The sequence below is a fragment of the Corvus cornix genome, chromosome 20 (genome assembly GCF_000738735.6).
Source record: "Corvus cornix cornix isolate S_Up_H32 chromosome 20, ASM73873v5, whole genome shotgun sequence".
In the NCBI taxonomy this organism is placed as follows: Eukaryota; Metazoa; Chordata; class Aves; order Passeriformes; family Corvidae; genus Corvus; species Corvus cornix.
In genome coordinates, this window is record NC_046349.1 from 7,238,588 (window position 1) to 7,256,669 (window position 18,082).

At 48.8% G+C, this 18,082-nt stretch overlaps 1 protein-coding gene across 1 annotated transcript in view; it reads left to right on the forward strand.

Annotated features, from left to right (window-relative positions):
- The window catches only part of NOL4L (nucleolar protein 4 like), a 64,960-nt gene that overhangs the window by 16,546 nt on the left and 30,332 nt on the right, over positions 1–18,082 (forward strand). Inside the window, 3 exon segments of the mRNA XM_039563486.1 lie at positions 2,351–2,506; positions 6,108–6,219; positions 10,807–10,916. Coding sequence (XP_039419420.1) covers positions 2,351–2,506; positions 6,108–6,219; positions 10,807–10,916 — 378 coding nt within the window.

The following is an 18,082-nucleotide window of genomic DNA, read 5'->3' on the forward strand; positions in this document are numbered from 1 at the left end:
CAATGCTGGGTGTGGAAGGAGGAACCCGAGGGGCGTGGGCCCCTCAGAGAGGTACTCTACAGCACACGTGTCCTCTTAAATCCTAGGTCAACATTTGAGTATATTGCCAGATATAAACCTCCCTAATCCTGGAGGCACTGACTTGATACAGCTTCTTATGCCCAGTGGCTTTGATACTGCTTGCATCTCACCTGCTTACCAAAGCTAAATAATCATCACGGGGAGAGCAGTCACAAGGCTGAGGAGGGGATGGAGAGACGCAAGGAGTCAGGGGAGGATCGCTGCAGGGAGTGGGATGCTGAGGAGGCAGCTCCGGCATCCGGCATCCAGCCGGGGTGGAGAGGAAAGCGCTGCTGGGTGTGCAGGGAGGCTGTAGCAATGCCCAGACCCTGAGGTTACCTTCACTGCATTCCTTCTGAAACCGGGGAGGAAACAGGGACCTGCTGGCCGTGCAGGGAGGAGGATATTAGCCGGTTGGAAACTGATTTGCATACACGGTTGGTTACAGCCTTAATTTTGAGGGCTCTGCTTGTTAGATCTGACTGTGCTTTTCCCCTGCTGCATTTTCCTTTGTCCTGTTTCTGTAATTATCCTCATTTCAACCCTGCTCTGAGGATTATTGGTCAGTAGGAAGCCTCCTAATGCCCGCTCCTCCTTGGCAGGGGAATACCCATGCCCTCGATTAAACTGAAACTCTCTGAACAGTGACAGAAGAAATTAGATCTATATTCCTCAAAGACACTCCCTGGGGCGAAGTTTCCCGACCCCCACCACGCAGCGCTGCCACCCTGCCCCTTGTGTTCGCTCTCAATATTCTCTTTGTTACAGCCACCTTCAGACCCGGCTTGGGGCTCCCCGGGGAGGGCAGAGGTGGTTTGTGTTGGAAAATCCTCGTGCCCGTGTCCCGGGTGAGCTCAGCGACTGTCCCGCTGCAGCCTGTGCCCAGGACAGGCAGTCTCTGTTCCGAAATTGGGGTGAGGAGCCAACCCTAATAGGCAGCACCGTACATTAAATGACTGCTCCTCTGAGATGTTGGGTAGCTTTAGCAGAAGGTGGGCCCACAAAGTGATTGATTTTTGAGAGGCTCTTGACTGGTGGCTTAAAGAACAGCATTTATTCAATCTATAGACTGTGTAAGATACACAGAGCCCAACCAAGGACAACACAAACGCAGGTTAGGAGACTGGGTGTTCCCTTTACGTGCAGACCCCTGCCAGACCCTGCCCACAGCTCCCAGCCAGCCTCTGCCTGCCCTCAGGGATGTGTGAATGCACGTGAAAAAGATAGTTTGCAGGTCATTTAGAAGTGCAGGTTGCTGCTTAGCAGCCTGGTGGGTACTCACTGGATAACATCCATGCATTCCTTTTGGAAAGGAGGCCTTAAAGGGATGTTTATATATATATATATATATGTATATAATATTTTTAAATTTTTTTTTTGTCTGTGCAAAAATGGCATTTTTTCAAGGAGCAAGCTAAGTGACCTCCCAAAGCCTGGCCCTTTCTCAGTCCCCCTTGCCATTACAGTAGCCAGTGACCACCTCCCACTAACCCTTCCTGCCCTGGTGCTTTGTGCCGAGTGCCGATAGCAGCTGCCGGGTCCCAGAGGCTGCCTCCCCTTCCCACGGCATACCCTGCCAGTGTGAGCTGACACCGTTGGTGCCAGTCAGCTCGGAGGAGCACTGCTCCCCACGCTTCCCACTCCCATCAGTCTGTCACCACTGTCGTGTGGCAGAATTACTGCCTCCTGCTCTCCAGCACATCCGAACACACAAAGAGCTGTGCTGCTGCTGCCAGCGCTCAGCTGCTCTGCGTCTGTGAGAGGGAGGGAGCCTTGGAAAGGTCAGCGCAGGGAAGGAGGGGATGCTGGCTCCTTCCTTTAGGGGCTGTATCCTGGCATCACAGTGAAACCTTGTCCTGCTGGCTGATCCATGTCCACGGGGACTGCAGCCAGCGAGAGTACCTTACATCTCAGGGCTTCCCAGGATGGTTTAGCACCATGTGCAGGTCCAAAGAGCTTCCCCTGCCTGTTCCCCACCTAGCAAAACCACCCCACACTTGAATTTCTTGATCACTTAAGACTCCACTCTGGACTCTTCCCTTGTTTTTATTCCTGGCCCAATTTCACTGCCAGCTTTAGCAGCACAACAGCAGCAGCCGCCAGTGCCCTGGCTACAGCAGGATCCTCCCTGAAGCGATGTTTAATTTATCCCCCACATCCCCCGTGTCCAAGGCAGCCCGAGGCAGGAGCACCGCCACTCTGCCCCCTCCAACCGCATTAGCCCCGGGCCGATCTCGTCACCCCTGTCACCCATCGCTGACACTAACTCAACTTGCCTGCACTGTTGTAGGGGGCAGATGGACTGTCGGAGCCCGAGGGCATCTCTCTGAAACGCGTGGCTGTGGTGGAAGATTTCTTTGACATCATCTACTCGATGCATGTGGAAAGCTCGTCGGAGCCGGGCAAAGCACCCAAACATGCCGGGCAGAAGAAAACCTACCGAGCGGTGAGAGTCCCCCCGTGCCCCGGGCAGGGAGGGCACTGGAGCGGAGGGGCTGCGGGAGGGAGAGTCCCTCGGGAATGGGGATGACAGGGCAGGTAGAAGCAGAGCCACTGACGGGAGGAAGAGGCGAGGCAGAGCCCAGTGTGCCTGTGCGGAGAGGCGTGAGGAAGGAGGGGTTTAGAGGCAGAGCAGCTGTGCTCGGGGAATCCGGGCTGCAGCGGCAGCACAGCGCGGCTGCTGGGAGAGGAGAGAGCAAGGGAATCATACAAAGGCACTGTGCATGTCTGAAGGGAAAAGGAAGAGAAATCCTCAGTATTAGTGATGGACGAGAGAATGTTTGTCCGGTGCCTTGCATGCTCCAGGTCATCTGCCTCCCTATCTCCCTCAGCCAGAGGCAAATGTCTCGCGTGGGGCCTTGAAGGTCAGGAGCAGCAGAAAGGGGGACTGGGGCATGGCCGTGGCCTTCCCCTCCTCTCCAGCCCATCCTGGGTTTCCTCAGTTACAAAATGGAGGTAGGCACCAAGCAAAGTCTTGTCTTGGTTCTATGGATGCCAAGAACCAGCTCTATCCACCCTGAAACACCACTCTAGTTAGGTCAGGAATAATTTAGCTTGAAGTGCGCTTCTCCAGGGAGCTTGCTGTTTCTCTTGACTCTGCACAGCCCTTCGATGCAAACATTTGGGCTCTCCTTTTACAAGAAGAGCTGAATTCACTGTCCAAAACCAAGCTACTCCCTTGAATCCCACAGCCCTAAGGACCAGGTCGCTTAGAGACAGGAGTGGCTTGCTGGCAGCTCATCTCTCTGGTGTATACAATGTCTCAGAGAGGTCTGTGCAGGCTGCCCTTGTCTCTGTGATGATGCCTGAGGTTCTGCACAGCTCAGTGTGCTTCCAGAGTCAGCACAGGGTTGGAGTCTGTCCTGCCTGCCTATGTCCGTGCTCCATCCACACTGTGGTGCTGGCAGTGCTGGTGAGGCAGCCCAGTGCCCTGCAGCCTCCCACATATGGTGGGAGTCCCCAGGGAGCAGGGCTGTGCACACAGAGCTCATGGCATCGCTCCCTGCCCTGAGCACTCGAGTCCTGCCTGTGGCAGAGCATGGGGCCAGGGCACACACTGACCCTCCCTGGCTGGGGGCAAGCGACCTCTCTATGGTCCAGGGGGGGCAGCCCCACCAGCATGACCACAATTCAAAAACTTTCTGCTCATTTCCCCAGCAGACCACTCCGACCCTCCCCTAATTCCTTCAATTCATCTCTCTGGAGGACTAATCTGTGCCCTGCACAGCCCCAGGGGAGCAGGCTGGATCCGTCTGTTTTCCCAGGCCTGCTCACAGCAGTCAGAGAGCTTCACGCTCCACCCCTCATCTCCCTCTTGAGCTGAGATCATCACATTAGCAGCGTGTATCCCCTCCTGACCTGGCAGGACGTTGCTGGCTGGGCTGCCCAGCCTCGCTCCTGCCCTCACTCCTGCCCTTGCTCCCCGGAACGCCTTTGTAGCCTGAGCTGGAAGGTGAAATGGTGCAGAGCACGCGCCACGCCTGGCACGGGTGCACAAAGGGACGCTGCTGGGTGGCCAGCTGGGAGGCTCCAGGGTCCTCTGCCTCCTTCTCCCTGCTCCCTTTCCCCACCGCTTCTGATTAGAGACACTGGAGAGTTTGCCCTTGTCCATGACCTCCGGAGGGAGGCAATCAGAAAGGGAGTTTGGATGGGAGATAACTCATCAAGGAAGCAGTCTGCTCTGCAGAGCGTCAAATCAGCTGAGAAATAACAACTGTATCACTAAAATTAGCTGAACATTTGCAGCAGAGACTGTGGGCTTGCTGGAGCAAAAGAGGCAGGGAGATGGCTGAGCCCGGCGGGCAGCACGCGGGGACGGTTCCCTGCCTGTGCCACCACACCACGGCTGCCACCAGCAATTTCCAGGCCCCTCATTCCAGCGTTTCTGCGGGAATCCCTTGTGCTTGTGCATCGATAAATATCCCACAGAGGCGAAGACTGAGCTGGCATCCGCTCGGCCACAACAGAGCTCGCTGGGGCTGCAGCTAAATAGGAGGAGAATCCCATGAGGACCAGGCACTGCAGCCTCCATTTGAGCGCTGGGACAAGGTCCCCGCCTGAACTTTCCACCCATCTGGCATTCTGTGCGTGTGAAAGCCCGGGCTCTGCTGCCGCGCAGTGGAGATGGATGCGGCTCCCTCCCACCGCAGCGGCCGGGCACGGCGCTGCCTCAGCCGTGATCCTGCAAAGCCACTGCCCCTGCCCCGCTGCTCTGCTTCTAGAACAGCACCTCCCCCAGGGTGGAAAAATGCTTGGAATTTAGGTATTTCTGTATTTAACGTGGATTTATATAATTTAGGTATTATTTGTTAACTACATAAGGTAGGAGGACGATGCCCACCGGGCAGAGGAGGGGGTTCAGGACATCCTGGGCTGTCCTCCCAGCTCAGCCCCATCACCAGCCCTCACCCACGAGGTGTCTGATTGCAGCCCCACTTCCCGTCCTGAGCCCCACTTCTGCCGGGCTCACAGCCCCGAGGACTGGCACAAACAATTGAATTTCTGTCTGTTTTATGACCCCACTTGTAAGTGCTGTGACCCCTGTGGGGGTCACGGCCCCTGGTTTGGGAACTGCCGTGCTCGGACAAGTCACTTAGACCAAACAGGATGGGTGATTAACCATAGGAACCAGCCCAAAGTAAGAGGTGGGCTCTCCACCTTTTAATGCCTTCCAATTAAGACCAGATGTCTTCCTGGATGATGTTTTAGGCAAACCACAGGCCACTGGGCTGCAGGAGAACCTGGGTGAAGTTTTGTGACTTGTGCTACACAGGTCAGACTCCAAGATTTGATGGTCTTTTATGGCCTTAAAGAAGTCTACGTTAAAATTGACTCATTCCTTCTCCAAATAACCTAGTCTTGATCTTTAGAAATACCGTAAAATTACCGCTGGCAGGAATTAATTACAATAACAGGACTCTGGGATTGCCAGGCACCTTCTGTGGGTGCTTAGGTCTGGATCTAGTGTTTAACTTGAAGCATCCAAGTTTTAAATATTTATCCTTAGCTTTTGCTCGTCTGTAAAATACATATCCCACAAAGGTACAGGAGACTTAATTCACTACTGTTTGGAAAAATGTTTTCAATTCCCTAGATAAAATATGTCACAGAAGTGCAAAGTATTATTAACAGTAATTGATTGTCATTGTGGGAAAAAGTGACCTGCCCTTACAAAAGATTAATGGATTCTTCAGGTTACTGGTGTGATGGTAATTAACAATGCAAACAGAGCTGGCGAGGCCTTACTTTCGCATTTGATTCTTACACGTTCATAGCTTTGCTCTTCCCAGACTCCAAGGGGGAATGGGAGGGCGTTTCTGGGAAGGTGTGGCTATGCAGGGATACCAAAGGTCTGTTCATTTGTGTCTTGGTGCCTCTCTGGCACACCAGTTACCCTCCCAAAGTGTTCCCCCACCAACAGCTGCTCTGGAGGGAGGGATTTAGGACTGGAGGGAATAACATGTGGCTACGAGCTGTGCCCGTGGTCCCCACGCTCTCTGCCCCTTTCTCCCTCTCCCAGGACATACAGCTGTCTGTTGTTTCCCCAGATTGCAGAGACCTATGCTTTCCTCCCGAGAGAGGCTGTGACCAGGTTCCTGATGAGCTGCACCGAGTGCCAGAAGAGGATGCATTTTAACTCCAACGGCCTGGAGCCCAAAGGTAAAGGCGAGTGACTTCTGCCAGCAGAGCTGACACTGCATTTTGTACCAGCACAGTGCCACTGACAGCTGCCAGATACTGTCCTGCCCAGGAGATACATATTAACCTAAAGGTTTTCCTAACCTGGACTGTTTTTCATCTTAGAGCCGAGCTGAAATAATTGCTTAAACCTGCTTCTTTCAGCTTAGGGAGCAGAAGCAGCCTGGCCTTCTTTCAGAGCTTCCCCAGTGCCATCCAAAACATGGGTCAAAAATACCACAGATATGGCTGCAATCAGCCCATGATCATGTGTGGGTGGAAACTTCAATGTCTAAAAAAAAAACCGTAAAGTTTTTCCCTGGAACTAGTAATATTGTATTGAAAGACACAGAATATGTCTGAATAGCTGAAGTTTCTGATAAAGAAGCAATTTACACTAATTAATAGATAAGCATGTGATCCTGAGTTTGATAATGGTAAATGTTTTGGCAATCACAGTTACACTGTGCCTGTGTACACACACACAATTAGTGTGGCCACTGAGGTGGTTGACTCGTTACAGTTCATTTGTAGACAGGTCCAATCTGCAGCTCCTTAGGTCTAAGAGAGAGCAGGAGTGGGAAGAAGATGGGACCAGGTTCTCTTCCAGGTTAAATGTTTGTCTGGTTTTTTTCTGAATTACAAACTTGTTTTCGTGATCAAGTGCAAAGAATCAAAATGATGTTGGTTTCCCCCATTAAAATTGCTTCTTAAAAAAAAACCTAAGCAAACTGCAGGGAGTTGGTCTGTTTCAAAAGTGTCAAGGCAAACTGGCTCATTTGGCAGCTCTTACCAAGAAGGGAAGCAGAATTTAAGAAACAAAAGGCCCAACAATAGAGAATTTCTAGTATTAGATACTGATTGCCAACTGTTTACTGCTGAGAGCAGAGCTGTGGACATCCCAGAGGTTTGGTGTAAGTGGATTACATGCCATCTATCCAAAGGTAGTGACTGAAATGCTTTATACTCATTACATTTCTTAAAAACTCTCAAAAACTCTCCCAAATAACTCCATGTGAATTCTATTAGTTGAAGCTCCATTACTACAGCCCTTCCCACTCTGCCAGCTAAGGGCCTGATCCCTCTTTCCAATTATATCAAGAAAAGTTCTGGCCTTTGGCCTTGCTGGGAGCAAACCTGACCTTCACACTGATTGCACTGCATCCATCACGGGTGACGTTCCAAGCTCTGCAGCTGCAGCAGCCAGCTCAGTGGATGAGAAGGGTGATGGGATGAGTCAGGCCAACAGGGATGTCACTTGTTGGCTTCACCCACACCAGGACACCTTCCTAAATGCCTGGCAGTAGCCGAGCTGCCAGTTCCAGAGCTTGGAATCCTGTTTCAGGAGGCAGCTGATGAAAAGGGTTGTTGTTCCTTCACAGATTCACAGACTGGTTTGGTTTGGAAGGAACCTTAAAGTCCATCTCATTCCAACTCCCTGCTGTGGGCAGGGACACCTTCCATTAGATCAGGTTGCTCAAAGCCCTGTCCAAACTGGTCTTCCTTCAGGGGCTTCCACCCACCCACCATCCTGCATCTCCCGTGCCTCTCCCAGAAACACACACCCATCCCAGTTCAGAGGCAGCTCTGGGAACACCCGGTTCTGGATATCCCCTGCAGTGTGGTCCTAGCTGTGGGAACCATGATCAGGGTTAACATCCATCTGTCCTGAATAAATTTATAAATTAATATCAATTATTGATTATTTTCATAAAGCTTCTCCCCTTATCAGTTCTCTTAAAAATAAATCAATCAGGAATACAAAGGATCCCACAGGTAAAAAGTCTTACTTACCCTCCAGGAATGAAAGGACAGAAGTGCTTCTTTGCCTGAATTGCACCTAAATAGTGACTAAGTACATGTGAAAATGCATTGAGTAGATTAGATAAGGTTACTTTTACTGGGGAAGGGTGTCTGATTTCACTAACACATATTCAGGAATTTATCAGGAGCAAATCTCTTAAAGAAACCACTGGGGTCATAGAAGAATTACTGAGGTGTGTGCACATGCATACACACATACAAGCATATACAGGTAAAGTTTAACTCAGTAAGATGACAAAATTTGAGTAATTTCCATCTCTTCCTACTTCTCTGGTATGTGAACAAATCTGAGCACATTTAATTTGTGATCACAAAAATCCCTAATTAAACGTATCTGACATCAAACCCTGCAGGGCACCCACATCATTCATAAAAGCAAATTGTCTTGCTTGTGGGAAAGTTTGAACATCACTGGACTTCACTGGGATCTCTTTACAGTGTTATCAAATTAGGAGTAATTCCAGTGGAGTGATAAAAATGTGGAGCTGGGATCAAAACCACTTCTTCTTATTCCATCTGTGTGTCCACTATGTGGGGCATGTGATAGAGATAACTGAAAAATGAGCTAAAGGATTCCAGGAGCTTCCTCTTGTGACATAGGATGTGAGGGTTGTTCCCGTGGAGCCCCCCAGGCCTTTTAAAACAAAGGTTTTCTTTCTTTTCCAGATAACTTAGAGAAAAAAAAAAAAAGGTTTGGTTTCTTGGGCTCAAACCCTTATGTGTTGCAGTTCCCTGAATTCACAGTGAATATGTGGCCTCTAATGGGATTGTTCCAAATTTACATCAGGATGGTTTCAGGCAGAATCTAAGCACTAAAAGATCACTTACCCCCCTCTTCCTCCCATCTGAAGTTGCTGAGCTGCTCCTGTTCAGCTTCATTCATCTCTGCAGCGCTGAGCAGTGGAGCGGGGAATGGCAGGAGAGCAACTTATCATCCTCAGAGATCTGAAACACTCACCTCATCCATGCCTGTGCTTCAGGAGAGAGCAGCTCTATCTGTGTTACTCTTAGCAAATGCTTTCCTCAACTCTTAGGGACTCAGCCAGCTGGGGAAGGTGGCAGGTTTTGTTTCTTTGGAAAGCTCCCCTTGCACTGGGATTTTGGCATCTTTTCATCACAGCACAGCATCCTTGCACAGCAGAATAAGGGTTTATTTGGGGTGTTTAATATATAGAGACAGAAGTGCTCCTAATCTGTAGGTCACAGCATGACAGAGACTGCTGACATACAGCCATGAGAAAAGATGGAGGAATCAGTTTACAAGGTTCCTAAAAGCTTTGGACCTTCATATTTGGGCAAGTTGATGGCTTGAATGGCACTAGCCACCCTTCCCTGCACCCACAGGCAGGAATGCTCCATCTCCCCAGGAATGGACTAGATGAACCTGGGAAAAAAGCACTGTATTTCCGTGGACCCTATCAATGTCTTGACAGAGAATGTTTGCAAAAATCTTTGTGATGTTTAAGTCAATTACAGACAGTTTTGGAGTAAGGTAATTTCTTAATCAGACATGATAGATGTGGTGTTTCCAGAGGTGTGGAGCATCTTCAGGTCTGCTGAGTTTCGACAGGATTTTTTGACACTCAGCATTTCTGAGAAGCAGGCCCATTAGAATTGGGTTGATGGCTTTTCTGAGGTGCTGTAAAACATTTGGTGAAGGCTCTTTTTCAAGGGACTCTGTCACACGTGCCTGTGAAACCAGTGACCCCATAAAATGCAAGCCAGCCAGGGAGATTCAGAACCAGGAATGGAAACCTCCCAGCATCATTTCACCTTCAGCTCCTGGGAATCCTTCTTCCCCTGTTGTTGCTTAAGCTCCCTGTCTAGTGGATACCACACATCCCTTCAGCATGTGCTGGAAGGCTGGATTAATTCTCCAAATTCTCAGATTCTCTTGCATCTGCCTGTGCTGACGGCAAAGAAATCTTGCTTGTAGCCATCAGCCATCCCTGTGAACAACGGCAGCTTTCCTCTTGGACAAACCCACTGCATGACCCTGCAAATTCAGTGTTAGAACAGATCATTCCAGCAGCCTTCATGTTCTATGTCCTGCAGGATCCACAGTGGTGGTGGCAGAGCTGACAAATCTTTGAGAATTCAGAGTAATCACTGAGAATTTGCGTCGTGGGGACTCTTGGCCTGGCCAGACAGAGCAATTTGCAGGAGCATCCAAACCTGGAGCCATCTCTAGAGCTCATGTGATGTAGCCAGAGGAATCAACAGGAACAATTTAAATTAAAGATCTCTAAAATTAAGTTTGTGTTTTAATGAGGATGTTAAAAATAATCTTCATCACCAGATAGAGATACTTAATACGTTGCCTTAATGTTAACTCCTACCTGAGGGAATCCCAGCAAAATTGGCAAGACTTTGCAATGCTGAAGCAAACTGCGAACAGATCCTTGTTCATCACCCCCTGCATAAATCCCATGTGCATGGAAGTGCTTCTGAGGCTTCAGCAAGACTCAGTTTCTTCTTCAAGTTTGGGGGACGCTGAAAAATTATACATTATGTGTTGGTTTCCTCACAGGTGACAGCAATGCTTGTTTTCTTTTTTTTTTTCCGAAGACAACATCTGTTCCTGTAATTATGTTCTTGGTGGGGTCATGTTCTTAGAGGAACCTTCTCGCAGTGGATGGCAGCTCTTTCCAGGGATTTGAAGTTCTCCTGAATACCCCTGTGTAACAGTTATGAGAACATACTGCAGGTCCCTCATCTAAGTAAAGCTTTTCCTCTGTTCTTCAGAGAGTGAGCCACCTTCCTCCTTGGTTTCTGGGATCATTGACTACAACATGCCCCTCACCTCGACTTACCTGAAGCAGATGAAGCTGCGGGTGATGAATTCACAGGAGCAGGTGAGTGACGCGCCGGGATCTGCCTGTGCCGAGGAGCTGAACAGAGCAACGGTGCCGGGCACATTGATTCTGGGAGGATATTTTTGGGAATGGCTGGTTTGTCCAAGCTGGTTGGGCTCTGACCAAGCACAGCAAGTGCTGGGGCATGGAAGTTGGGGGGCAGCGCATCCTGGATTTCCTGGCTGAGGGGAAGCAAACTGGGCTGCTTCAGAGGAGTGCCAGTAGAGAGAGGCAGAGGGGGGGTTGATTAAGTTATTGCTTCTAACAGTCCGCTTGGTCTTCAGACATACGGTTCTTCTAAAAAATTGTTTTAAAAATAAATATGGCAAGTGGTAATTTGTTTATCTCCCACTGATGTCTGGGAGCTTTAGCAGATGGGGTCTGAAGGCCAGACCTGGCTTTGGTTGCTCTGGGGCTCTCTTAAACTGCTCAGCAACATGAGGGGGTTCAGCTGCAGCCACTCCGCTCCCACGTCAAAGTGGGACACGACACCGTTGTTTGGTGACAGTGTTAAGCCACTGGATTTTGCTTTGGGGATGTATGGGGCACCCTGCCACAGGATTATACCCAGGCTGTGCAATTTTCTGAAGTTCTGCAGCTGCAGAATTAGCTATGGGAACCTCTGTGCACCATGGAAACAGTCTATAAAAAGAAAAGTATGTTTTACTTGCTCCCCACAATCTGCACTGGAAGCCAGTGCTGGATTTTCTTTCCAGCACACTGAAACCTGAACCTGATTTCACACATTGCTGCCAGTGGCAAGATGTGACAGCATTTGCATGGTACTGTGGTGGAAAACATTGCTGAGAGCCTGAGCACCCGATGGGGACTTTTCTCCAACAGCTTCCTAAAGGGATGTGGGTTAGAGCATCACTGCCAGGGTGTAAACTGCCAAGTGTGGGTTTGCTGGAGGGATACCGAGCTCCTCCATCACTTCTATTGTGAAACCTTCTTACTGGAGGACAAAATGGCATCTGGTGGGAAGCACTTCTGTGTCTCAGAGCTTTTTCCTTTGCACTTGTTTGGCACTTGAGTGAGTTTCAGGATTTGTTTTAGGTTTTGAAAGGTGAAAGGCTGATGTGCCAGGTTTTGTGCTCATGATGGGTCGGGCAGTAGAACTGTGGACAGTTTGGGGAGCAGCTGGGCTGAACTGGACTAGGCTGAACTGGGCTGGGGACATGGAGTGTGTGCCCCTTTGTGCCGTCTAATGGCTACTTTGAGACCACTTCTGGATAAACAGGGCAACATGTTCCAACCACCTTTGGGTTGTGCAGTGTTTGCTGGATCTTGGTGCAGCTCCTGGCAGAGTGGCATGGTGTGGCAGATGCTGCAATGCTGTTCTTCCCCAAGGTCAGGGACTCAGGGGCCATGAAAGCGGGCTGTGCTTTTCAGCATTTGAGGTGGTTGTTTCAAGTTAGGTTTGCTGCATATAGAGGACTGAGTGGTTTGACTTGTCACCATTTATGCATTTTCAGCCAGTTCCTCTTGGCTCTGAAGCTGCTCAAGGGAAGTGTGCTACAAAGCTTCATTAAACTCCTGTACCCAGTTTCTACAGGTAGAAAACTGGCCTTGCAGTTTGATCTTATTCCCAGGATAAACAAACCACCCAGAAGCTGGCAGGTTTTAGTAGTGGATCTTGAGTTTTGGAGCTGCCTGCTTAGGGATGCTTGTTTTGAGAACTTTGGTTGGTAAATTAGAGTTTATACCCTGAATTTTGGTGCAGCAGTTTGCACTGGAACTGTCACTAGATCGATACAAAGTGCTGCTAGCACGAATACTCCTGAAGCTTGCAGGGATTGGAATAGAAGCGTATGTCATGCGGGAACAAAAAGGGACCAGCTGAGGGAACCAGCAGTTGTTGGTTTAGATCATAAATCAAATGGTTTGATGTTATTCCCTGCCTCTAAAGTTTTCCTTCTCCCGTGCTCCTGCTGTTACATTGCAGCGCAGCTTTCGAAGCTTTTCAAGCCGTAGCAGCCAAGGGAAAAACCTGTTTGGAAGAAGTAAAATTTGCTGTTCGCTGTGTTACTGAAACTGATTCCTGAGAGCAAAATAACAAAAGATCAGTGCTATTGCTCAGACTTCTGAAGCATTAAAACTTTCCATCATGACAAAAGTCTGGAGAGGATTCAGATGGTTGGGCTTGCTGGATTTGAGTGCTGTCCCTTCTGACATGGGACATTCCCCAGCTTCCCCTGGGGAATCAATAGAATTATTTAGGTTGAAAAGATCTTCAAGATCACTGAGTCCAACCGCTCCCCCAGCACTGCCAAGCCCACCACTAAACCATGTCTCCAAGTGCTACATCTGCACAGCTTAAATCCCTCCTGGGAAGGTGGGCAGCCTGTTCCAGGGCTGGAAAACTCCTTTGGTGAAGAAATTTTTCCTAATATCCAACCTAAACCTCCTTTGGTGCAACTTGAGTGAAAACAAGTGTCACACTCCTGAGACAGCTGTGGCTGGACCTGGAGCTGCTAATACTGACGCTACCTGAAGAAAATGTGTGTAATAATGCCAATAACAGGGGTCAGTTCCCTCCACAAGCATTCCCCTGATAATTTTATTCTTCTTCATACTTTGCACTGGAAAGGCAACAGTGCCATCCTTTATTCCTGGAGGAACCTGGCAGTCTGTGTGGAGCATAGCCCATGGAACATAGGCTGTGTGACACAGGCTGCTGCTCTCCCTTCCCCAGGCTTTGGGTTAGGGTTGCACAGTTCAGGTGTTGCAGCTTTTGGAGTTCCAGGTGTTTGCCAACTGAAGGAGCCCTCTAAAGACAGTAGAAATAATTCTGACTTTTATGCAAATGCAAAACAGGCAGAAAATACAACCTGCTTTTAAAATTTGCACTACACAGATACCCCCTGCAAGGTTTTTATCTACCAGCATGTCCAGGCTGCTCTTGCTGAGCGCTGCCATCGTGCTACTTTGCTGCCTTCCTCTCACTAACATTTGATGGTGTTAATAGAAATAAATTAAGCAATGGACTCGTGTTTCCCTTGGCTTTGGCCAAAAGCAATTATTTGTATGCAGCAGCACCAGGAGAAACTCGCTTCACTTGGGGTAACAATGAGTGAATTTATGCCAAAGTGGCCTTTTAACTTCATTATTCAGGGGGAAAAAAAAAAGTGCTTGTAAGTGTAATCTATTAGTGCTGCTAAGCACATCAGTATTAGGGCACCAGTGTCTCCAGAAGGAAGCACAGCCAGAAGAACCTTAAAGAAAGCATTTTATCTCTGCTTAGGGACAAAAAACTGTCAGAAGAGAAGCTCTTTACGTGGTTGCTCACGAAATGAAGAGTTGCCACAGAATATACTTCTGTATCTTTATTGGAGTCAGAACATCTGTTCTGGCACAGCAGAAAACAGCAGAGACCCGTGTTGTTTATATTGGGTTCAGTAGGACATGCAGGTTCTTCTGGAGTGGGAATCTTCCTTTATCCCCATTTTTTACCAGTTCTCACATGTGTAATCAGGCCCCTTACCCCTTCCAGAGTGCTGAATACCATTTCATGGTATCTACCAAGGCATTAAAGCATCTCTGGACTGCTGACCTTCCCAATCTAGCAGCAAAAAGGAATGAAAAGAAGATATTTGATATTTATCTATAATGATCCACCTCATTATCAAATGCTAAATATTAGCATTTTTAAATGATTGGTTATTCTACTGCGGTCATTTTTTAGACAGTCTTTTCTGTGTTACTCAACCTCAGCTTTGGATTTATTTTTTATGCTGCTGTTGGGCAGGGTTTCCACTGGTGACAGGAGGAATAGAAAGACTTTAAGAGGACAAATCCCACCACTGAAATTCCACCTTCTCTCTCTCTCTGGTCCAGAGTTGTTGCTGCTACCTTGGCAGAAACAGTCCAGGGCCGAGTAACCAGGTTTAAATGATACAGAAACATTTTCAAAGATTGCTTCAGTGGCTGCTGGCAGAAGGTCATGCAATCAGTGAATGGCAGGAGCTGCTCTTGGATGGGAAATAAGAAGAGTGTTCTTCTTGTTGCTATGGCTTTGCTGCACTGACTTGTAAGTGTTTGAGAGGGACAGAGCCTTGTCCTGCACCATCACACATTTCATCCATCCAGTAATTTCCTTGTAAGCCTGGAGTGTGTGATGGTGCGTGGATGTGAGATGGTTTTCAGAACTCTATTTCAAGCAGTGTTTTAGCTCAGAAAGATGGATAATCCTGGAAGGGGGGCTCAGGGGCTTAAATCTCACTGATGTACATGGGGTTGGTCTTGTCTGGTGCTGGTGAGGATCAAGCCTCTGCAGGATTCGAGAGCTCACGGAGCCTCATGACCAGAGGCTGGTTGGCAATGTGAATTCCTCCTCCTTCCACTCTCCTTTTTCCCTGGTCTACATTACTGTGCTTGCTCACTTCAGTGTCTCAGAGGCTCTGAGAGCAGCTAAGATGCATCTTCCCCTGGCAGCTCACTTGCTTCCTTCTGTTTTGGAGCCATCTCCAGGCGGTCCTGGGGGTGCAGAAGGCAGGGAGGGGAGCCTGCAGCCACAGAGGAGGGCACACTGGGTTTTTATGTTCAGTCTGTAAGTTCAGTAGTGAGAACTGCAGACATCTCATTTCACATAGTCCAGAGACCAGGAGGCAGAGCTGGCAGCTGCTGGGCGAGCCCTGGGACCTGGGTTTAGCTGTCTGAGTATTTCATGAAGGCATCCTGAAGAAAAGCCGTGTGTATTGACAGAGGTGAAGAAGGCAGAAGCAGGCAGTACTTGAAAGGAAGTGGGATGATGTGTTTGCATCACATGAGGATGATAAGGTACTTCCCAGTCCATTAAAGAGGGTGTTAAACATCTCCGGGAATAAATACCTCTAGATCAACTTGACAAGATAACTCTCATCCAAGAGGCTTTGTCTTGGTTTGAGAAGATCTTTGTTTCCTGCTGCTAATTTTTACGTCGTTTTTGAGCACTAGAGAAGTTGCCTAAACGCACCTTTAGGCACAGAAGGGACCACTGGCCCGAGGCACAGGGAGACACCGAGTTAGAAACAGATTTCCTCGCTGCTCGGCGGGCTCGGCAGCACAGCCCTCTAGTGGGGACAGAGCTTCTGCCGCCGGGAGCCGGCTTTGCCTGAGAAACTTCGGATCTGCTCTTAACGACAGAGTTAGTCCAGGCAAAGCCAGGTCCAGCTGTCACACCAGCGTTCTTTACTGGCAAAGATGCTTTAGCAAAACTTTCATCCTTGGCCTAATGGCTCACGAGATGCAGAAGGTCAGATGACCAATCCATTTAGCCGGGTTTCACCCTGGTGTGAATGGGTTGCTTTCAGTGAAGAGCAGCTCATTTTTGTTACTGGGAATTAACTCTGACGTTCCCACCTAGTAAGAACTTGGGAGCTTTTATTTCCAGTGTGGATCTGTCAGTACTTTTCCCAGTGTTCCAGGTGAGCTCTGTGTTTGTTCAGTGTGATGTGTGCTGTGAGCAAACAGTGTGGGAATGACGTGGGCTGGCTGGGGTCGGTCCTGCCACTGCAGCTCTTGTCTTCAAGTGAGAAGTGGTGCCAAGGCTCTGACTCTTTGCTGTTTTGGGGCTAATCATGCTATTTTCTAATAAGAAAGGAGGTGGCATTGCCTGTTCCCAGTGGTGCTGGGGACAATTCACCCCCCTGAACTACTCAGGTGTATTTAGTTGCTGCATGTGACAGCTCCAGTCCGTTCTCGTTCCCCACTCTCTCTTCACTTCCCTGTGGTGTTGTACAGCTCAACTACGGTCCTGAAGGAGTGGCTGGGGGATGTTTAGAATTTTCTCTGGCTCTTGGTGGAGCTGTGGTTGTCATGCAGATCCACCCACGGGGAACTGGGACTGATCACTCTCTACCACACACACCTATCCTGGTGCCCGTTATCTGGTCTCAGAAGCCTGCTAGAGCCAAGCTGCATGAGCTTGTGTCTGGGAACACTGAATAAGTAGGGCCAGAAGCCACACTACCTCTCTTTAACTCCTCATTTCTTCCCAGTACACTCCCTGTTTGGTAAGGAGAGCTGCTGCCCATTCCCTTGTGTGTTAACCAGCATCAAAGGCAGCTGTTCCCAGTAGAACTGGAAACAAGGCTTTGGTTCAGGGCCTGTAAAGTGGGGCTGGGAGATATTTCCCCCTATAAAGGGGAAAAAGTAAAGATGTCAACCTCAAAGTGATGAAAACACTATTGCAACATCCGCGGAGTGGATCTCATGGATCCAGTTGCATCTGTCCTGTTCCTGTGGAAAGCTGTGCATGGTGGACTGTTCTGCATCATCTCAAAGCTCAGGTGCTGACGTGCTGTACATTGACTTTGATCAAGTCACACAAATGGTTGTTTCTTAATTGCCTTCTCCCTTTAAAAAGGGGATAATACCTTAGAGAGACTTCTGAGGTCTTGCTCACTAATAAAGCTCTTCAAGAGCTTGGATGGCAACTACTTTGAGAGCGCAAACTGTTATTAATGATTTCCGTTATTACAGAAGATGAAGCTGTGTGGTTCAGCTTTTTAACCTTGAATTGTGTGCTTGCTTTTGTTTCCGCTGCTGTTCAACCTGTGTGGGCAGGTTTGCACCTTGTCTGCTTGCACAGACCCCCTCAGACCTACACCAGGAGCCGTGTGTGTGCAGAAGGAGCTGAGGAGTCAGTTTTACTCACAAGGATGGATTCTGAATTGTGTGGAATGGCTTGAGAATGGCCAAAAATGGGTTTAGTGAGGGTTCTGTTTGTGGTTACTCAATTCTGATTTGGGGGGCCAAGAGATAAGCTCTGAGGGTCATCCTCACTGAACAGAGCGGTGCAGACATCGCTACCGGGGCTGTTGATTTGGGCTGTGGAAAGGAATGTTAGGGGATCTTTCACCGTCAGGGACCTGTCCCTTCAAACACCCATTTGTACTCCAGAAGAAGATAATTCTATCCACAGAAACAACTCCTTTCCTGCTTCTGTATTTGGCAGTGACTGGTGTACCCTGTGAAGTACAGAGCTGTATTTCCTTTCCTTCTCTTGGTCTTGGCTCCTGGGAGAAAAAAAACCCTTTTATTCATACCCATGCCAGATGCTAACTACTGCTGCTTCTAAGGAAGGAGTGACCAGGATGAAGTGGGAATACAGCCCTCAGCCCACAAGGAACCTGGTCTATAATGAAGTTTCCCAAATCTTTACCCTCCTTTTTTCCCCCTGACTC